This window comes from Megalobrama amblycephala, linkage group LG24 (assembly GCF_018812025.1).
Source record: "Megalobrama amblycephala isolate DHTTF-2021 linkage group LG24, ASM1881202v1, whole genome shotgun sequence".
NCBI lineage: Eukaryota > Metazoa > Chordata > Actinopteri > Cypriniformes > Xenocyprididae > Megalobrama > Megalobrama amblycephala.
The window spans coordinates 15953204-15960597 of record NC_063067.1 but is presented as its reverse complement, the minus strand read 5'-3'; the positions used below and the strand labels follow the sequence as shown (position 1 = coordinate 15960597).

At 36.1% G+C, this 7394-nt stretch overlaps 1 protein-coding gene across 1 annotated transcript in view; it reads left to right on the top strand.

Moving 5' to 3' along the window:
• Positions 1-1730: 1730 nt before the first annotated feature.
• Positions 1731-7394, top strand: part of tbpl1 (TBP-like 1) — a 7359-nt gene continuing 1695 nt past the window's right edge. The window contains exons 1-6 of the mRNA XM_048178721.1: positions 1731-1967; positions 2668-2871; positions 4468-4550; positions 4666-4729; positions 4819-4922; positions 5597-5691. Of these exons, the coding sequence (XP_048034678.1) occupies positions 2737-2871; positions 4468-4550; positions 4666-4729; positions 4819-4922; positions 5597-5691 (481 nt within the window). The 5' untranslated portion in view covers positions 1731-1967; positions 2668-2736. The remainder of the gene's footprint in view (positions 1968-2667; positions 2872-4467; positions 4551-4665; positions 4730-4818; positions 4923-5596; positions 5692-7394) is intronic.

Sequence of the window (7394 nt, the reverse complement as noted above, 5' to 3'; positions counted from 1 at the left end):
TTAAATCTCAGGCTTTATAGTAAACAGCTCTGGACATCTCTACAGGGCTTTCCACACACAATTTATTTTATTTACTTCAGTATATTTCTGCCAGAGAGGCCCTTGAGATTTCACAAAGCCTATCTGGTAACCAAGGAGGAACCAAACAACAGCACTGAATCACTCTGAAGCTATTGTGCTGTTTTGCTTGGGAAAAATCCAGTTTGGACTTAGAGTCAAGGGTCTTGGAGTTCAAGCGAGCCCGAATTAGTAAAATCAGAATGGCTCGGTAAACACGTTGGAACGAAAAAATTGCAACAGATGAAAGTAAATATATATATATAAATTAGGACTATTTATCTGAGGTTGGTTCAGCGTGTAATCTAGGTGTCATGAGTTCATTCATTAAAAGCACTGACGATCCATTTAGACAGCTGAAAACCCTCAGTTATATCCTTTTCTCTTAGTCATGCCAGAGTGGCTACTTCAATTCTCCGGTCACCTTTCCAGAAACCGCAAAAAAACGCTAACAATGCATTCTGTCCAGATGTGTCCACTTTGGACAAAAGCTGCTGACCCCCTTAAACCTGGACCTGAGACAGGACAAAATAAACACAGCCGTGGAAAGCTGTGAATAATATCTCAGAAAAAAGGGTGTCGGACAGACACAATGCAATTCTGGACTATTCTTTCTGGCTTACAGACAGATGTCCAATGTACAATTGTCACTAAGTATAGAGAAGACAGTAAGAGAGGGAAAGTGTTTATGTGTCAAGTAATTATTTTGGATTAATTGGTTCAACATGTTGAGAGGAATTCACATACGTTGGGGTGCAAACTTTTGCTTCTTTCATTTGCTTCTCTATGTCTATCACTCAGTATGGTTCAACAACATCAGATTTAAAAAAAAATGTCAAATCATATTTTATATGTCATCCATATATTAAATGCAGCAGCCATTTTTTAGAGTTATTTTAGAGTGTGACAAAGTTTGTGACAAAGAAAATAAACTCAGAAACTTAAAAAACTATAAAACTCACCTGTTTCTTTGTGGTGGTCATGTTGAACTCATAGCAGGTGGAAAGAGGACCTTTAGAGTGAAGGCTGACTTTGATATTGCCTGATAGAAAAGAAAAATGCATATTTAGTCAAAATATGCTGACAAAACATAAAAGCTTATTTAAAAATGTTATTAAAAATCTCTTTGTTTTGTCCTATGATTAAATGTATAGTTCACCCAAAAATGAGCATTCTGTCATTTACTCACTCTCAAGTTGTTCCAAACCTGTATGAGTTTCTTTCTTCTGCTAAACAAAGAAGATATTTTGAAGAATGTGAGTAACCAAACAGTTGATGGACCCCATTGACTTCCATAGTATGGGAAAAAATACTAAGGAAGTCAATGGGGTCTATCAACTGATTAGTTACCGACATTCTTCAAAATATCTTTGTTTGTGTTCAGCAGAAGAAAGAAACTCATACAGGTTTGGAACAACTTGAGGGTGAATAAACGATGGCAGAATTTTCATTTTTGGGTGAACCATCCCTTTAAGAGTGGGGTATTTTAACACTTTGACTTAATTTATTAAATTCAATATCATGATCAAGTTTTAAAATATTTAAACTCTACTACTGGCACAAATTAATGTTTAGAAATAGTCTGTGAGTAATGAAGAAAAAATTTTTATACACGCTTTGCTATATTATTAAAATGATCTCGCTGTTCTCCTCCCATCCGCTTGGAGGCGCTGTAGTGTGTATGAATCCACAGTTTCTCATCTCGCGCAGGAACTAAGGCATCCTTGACAACAATCGCCGGTTGACTGTTGTTTGTGTGTTGACGCTTTTGTTTACTTTTTGTGCTTTCCCGACCGTTCATTTTATTCATATAGTGTTTTAAACATTCAAATAATCGTTTTAAAAACGTTTAACCACATTATAGCAGAAAATTCTCTCGGTCCCACCATTTGCCGCCCCATATCACTCAAGTAAGTGAAAGTTTTATTAGCCTAATGTGTTTGCTATTCATTTAGTAATTAACTCTCTATGTTGTTAAACCTAATTTATGATCGCTTTTGAGTGGATATCGATCTATAACGTTTTATCTGTTATTTACTCTTTGAACTGAAACAGCTAGCATGCACGTTTAATGTTATTGTGTCCTGCTAATGAATTGCATGTGTTGCTTTATATAAATGTTTATTGAATGAATAAATGGTGCTGAGGAAAAATATGACCATGAAATGTAGCTGAATTTGATAGGAGTTGCTGCAGGAATATACTAACGTCCTGCAAGCGTACTGCTTTGTTATTTGATCTGTTCAAACTCCGTACCAGTGCTTTGTGGGCACCTTAATTTTACGTTAAAAAGAGAGTGGAAGATAAACTAATGGCTGGTTTGGCATTGTTCAAGTAGGTATGCCCCCCCAGATCTTCTTATCCAAAGTGACTTACAGTGTATTTATTTCAGGGATCATTCCCCATGGAAAAGCTGTGGTTCAGTGCCTTTGTTTTGGGGACAGTGGTCTTAGTTAATGAATCACCACCTATTGTGGGATTTAAACCTAGAAACCTTTGGTTATAACCATCTAAGACATGTAACCTCATAAGTTAGATTCAGCAAAATTAATATATGTAATGTAAAACCACCCAGTACTTAAAAAAAAAACATGTTTATGTGTTTTTCAGGTTGTTTTTTTGTAACGTGACATGCATCTGTAAAGGGGTTGTCAAGCTTAAAACATCTACAGCGGCTCCATGGAACCCAGTAACGATGTGGCGCTTGATATCATCGTTTCCAATGTCGTATCTGTCTTCAGAACCAGGTGCCATCTAAACCTGCGTACCATCGGCCTTGAGGGGACTAATGTCATCTACAAGCCTGAAGTGGGAGTAAGTCTAGACAGTTAGATGTTTTAGATTATATACATTAGTTTGAAACTTCTCGACTTTACCAAATAGTCAGTTACCTTCTTACCAACAATTGTGACGTGTCTAAATGCATGACTTGTGTGTTTGTCAAATGAAATGTGTATGTTCCGATAAAAAAAAGACAAAATGTTGGTTTGATAATTTTTCCTACAACAGGTAATAGAGTTGATGAATAAGGCGGTTAAAGTTACAATTTGTGTAAAAATTAAATAAGAGAATGAGATGATTTCTTTCCTGCCATGTGTAAAAAGAGTCCAAATTGTTTGTTTTTTATAGGGCTGCCCCCGACTAACGATTTTTTTTTTCTAGTCGACTAGTAGTTGTTCAATTAAGCCATTAGTCAACTAATCGCATATTTATATTAATTTAATTACTTAAATATACAGGAGAGCGGAATATATGCAAAAGTAATGATTATGAATGTGTCTAAAAAAATAGCAAGTTTATATAAATTTATTATGAAAATAAATAACATTTTAATTGTTTATTAATAAACCAGTGTTTTTTGAGTCAGTGTCGGCTGCAAAGATTGACGATGCCGACTCGTCATCTCCGCAGTAACACACCTATAGAGAGAAATGCACCTTTCATATGGATTACATAAGCAGAGAGTATTTGTTTTTGATTTGAATTGGTTCATTTAAAAGTAGACGTTTCACGCTTTCTATAGATATATTTCTAATGTCTGTAAGGCAAGAAGTCTATACGCTGAGTTTCAGTTTATTTATGTGATGCGCTGCTGTTCAGGAAGACCGAGACGGCAGAGCACATCCTTTTTGTTTTCTTTATTTTGCAAAAGCACAATGTATTGTTGTTTTTGTGAGTGTACACAAATAAAAGTAGACTCTTTACAGTTCAGAATGATGTATTACTCTTATCTATATGACAAAATTGACAGAGTATTTTAAGTCTGAAAAATGCAAGTGATCACGCCGGCGCCTCCATGTAAAGCACGCTATACTTTAGCTGCCTTCCACACTCCGTATGAACACTTGGATATATAATAGCCCATATTTATCTAGGTTAACTTTAAAGCGGGCAGCCATGTAAAGTTGCTACTACTTACATGTTTCGATTGATAAGCCATATTTGAGGTTGATGGATGATAGGCGAACGTTTGGATTTCCTGCCCGACATACTGTAATTACCACAAGGACCCGCTGTTAATGATCTGTCCCTCACGGACTGTTTGCCTTAACTTTTTTTTTTTTCTGCGACTAACCGACTAATAAAATCTTGGTTGACTAAGCCTCTTCTAGTCGACTAACATTTAGTTGACTAGTTTTTTCTTTGAAGTCTTGCAATTTTTCTTGCTATGTCTGTTCTGTTACATAATAGTTTTAACATGTCTAGACTAGTAGGTTTGCATAACTACAAAAACATGTATTTTGTTCCTCTAAAGTTATAATAGGACACTAGCATGTACACAATTCATGGAAAGTGTCATCAGCATTGTTTTCACCCTTTGCCTCAGATCGTCAGTATCAGCAGTATTAATCAGCATATGGCCAATCATTAACTCGTGTTGTTGCTTATGTTTTATGGATGTTTTTCCAGAAGGTCCTGATGAAGCTGCGAAAACCACGTATTACTGCCTCTATATGGTCATCAGGGAAAATTATTTGCACTGGAGCAACAAGGTCTCACTAAAATCTCCTTTTCAATTCTCAGAATTACTTGAAGAGTTGTTTTTGCTGCTAAGATACAATCTGTTTGGTTAATTGGTAAATTTCTTGCATGCTTATTTTTGTTTAGTGAGGAGGAAGCCAAACTGGGTGCTCGACGGTTGGCCCGCTGTCTGCAGAAGATTGGATTCAAGGTGTCTAAATGGATTAATAGCTACTTGATGATTAAAACTGCTTTGTAGGTCTTCTGAATGTTGAATAAATGGTATTGTCTCATCTGCAGGTGAGATTCTCAGACTTTAAGGTTGTCAATGTGCTGGCTGTGTGCTCCATGCCTTTTCAAATCCGTCTCATTGAGTTCACTAAGAATAATCGGCCCATTGCCAGGTAAGACCTCCAAGGGTGTTCTCCAACTACACATACAATTTATCATAATACCCATGTTTTTTAATAGTAGGTGCACTTGTGTTGTGGATGGTCAGTATTATTGAAAGCAGTTAAGAGACAACAGACTGGCTTTGTGCTGATGAACAATGACACTATTTTCTTTTAGAGCTGCTGTACAGTTGAAATGAACTCTGTTTGCATCATTGAATCATTGTCTTTTTATCAGTGTAAAGCTGCTTTGAAACAGTCTGTATTGTATAAAGTGCTGTATAAATAAAGGTGACTTTAACATCCGTTTTGGGCCGAACTGACAAGTGGTCAGTGCAAAATACAGTATACTGAACAGAGTAAGAGACGAATGTAGTGATGAAATTGGAGACTTTCCTCTCTATAAAGTTCAGTCACAAGTGGTCACAGGAGGCACATTTGAGATGCATGTTAATACCAGCTGTGAACATTAATGTGCCTCCTCTGACCACTTGTGATCAGATCGCGAGAGATGGATGTTAACACCAGCTCCAAAGGAACCCTTAAGAACCTAAAAGGGGGAACGGTGCTCTCTAGTGGTGAAATGGTGTATGCTGCATTGAGCAATCTCATGCTAAGGAACATGTTCTCCTGCAGCTGGATTGCAGGGGTCTCATCACTATGTTTGTGTCTGTGTGTATTTTTAGCTATGAACCCGAGATCCACCCTGCTGCGTCATACAGAATCAAAAACCTCAGGAGTACAGTGCAGGTGTTTTCCACAGGCAATATCACTGTTACAGGTAAATAGCTCACATTATCATTCGCTCAGTATAATTTGAGCTACCATAATCAGGGTTTTGTCTGGAATGTACTGAAAATAATCCAGACAGTTGAAGAACCTTTTAATACAATGCCCCAACCCTTAGCATTTTAATGAATTTCTATGAAAAACACCAGTAGATGTGATGTGTGGAGCACCTTTTCAGTGCATGCCTCTATAGAGCTCATACAGATTACTGAATTAGTCACATACTTTAAAGAATTACACACAACACACTATTAAACACACACACAAGTCTGGCTGTAACAACTACATGAGCTCGTATGGACAGAAGCGCATGCCTGAGCTTGTATTTTGGGTTAAGCTGCGTTGCTTTGACATTGTGGAAAATAAAATATTAGAAACAAAAACGTATTAGCCTTTTTACCCGTTATTATCAATCTAAATGAATCTACTGCGAAACAATATAGGAGCTTGTTAAAACTCAAACGTGAGATTTTACTGGGATGGCGTGTTCTTTATTTATTACAGTTCGTTCATTTATTTTCCATTCTTCTTTTATTTAAATAGCCTAACCCTTTACTGTGTCAGTAATTACTGTGCTGTTAATTTCTGATTTGGGAGTGATTTGTTTGTAAGAAAAATGTTAGGTTACCTTATTAAAAGTATTGCTCTTAACAGACAGTGTTTTGTATCACTAGCGCAGTGTTCGTTCTCGGAGCACATAAGCCCTGCCCGTGTGACCGAAGCTTCGAAGCTCAAAAAATGGTATTCGGACCAGCCCTACATGAAATACTGCTTTAATTGTGAAGTAATAAAAAATAAATCAATAAAAGAATATTTTTTTGTATTATTTTCAATGGGAAAAAAATTATAATTATTGCATAAATATTAATTCGTAACATGAAATTCTCTCAAAATACAAAATAAAAAAAAAATTATTGAACAAAAATATATTACATTCATTTTACTGAAAATGAAAGTTACATTTCAGGTGTTCGGTCACTTGACCGCGAACAACACAAGTGTGACCCCCAAATGAACAATACCAGAGGTTAATTTCTTTATCCTCCTGGGACCCAGGAATAGACTTTTGTCCTCTGTAGTGGATTTTAGTGATTTTCTCTGGCATCATACATGTTACAGTTTTAACTCAGGAGTCCTGGAAAAGCACATTCAGGGCATTCACATTCATTCACCATGACAACAACTTCTCCTTAGTCTTTAAATATGACTGACATTAATTTAATGATCGAAATTAGCACTCTTATGGAAATATGATGATATTTTGTAATTATCATTTAAATCGGATTATTTTTCAAATTGTTTGTTATAAATCAACATCTCAGGGAAATATTATGGGGATTCTAATCAAAATATGACTTTGTTACGAAACAGGACATCAATTTTATACATGTCCACTGTAGAGGACAGCAGGACTTAAAGGGTTAGTTCACCCAAAAAAATTAAAATTCTGTCATTTGTTACTCACCCTCATGCTGTTCCACATCCAGTAAGACCTTCATTAATCTTCGGAACACAAATTTAAGGTATTTTTGTTGAAATCCGATGACTCAGTGAGGCCTCCATAGGGAGCAATGACATTTCCTCTCTCAAGATCCATTAATGTACTAAAAACATATTTAAATCAGGTTCATGTGAGTACAGTTGTTCAATATTAATATTATAAAGCGACGAAAATATTTTTGGAGCGCCAAAAAA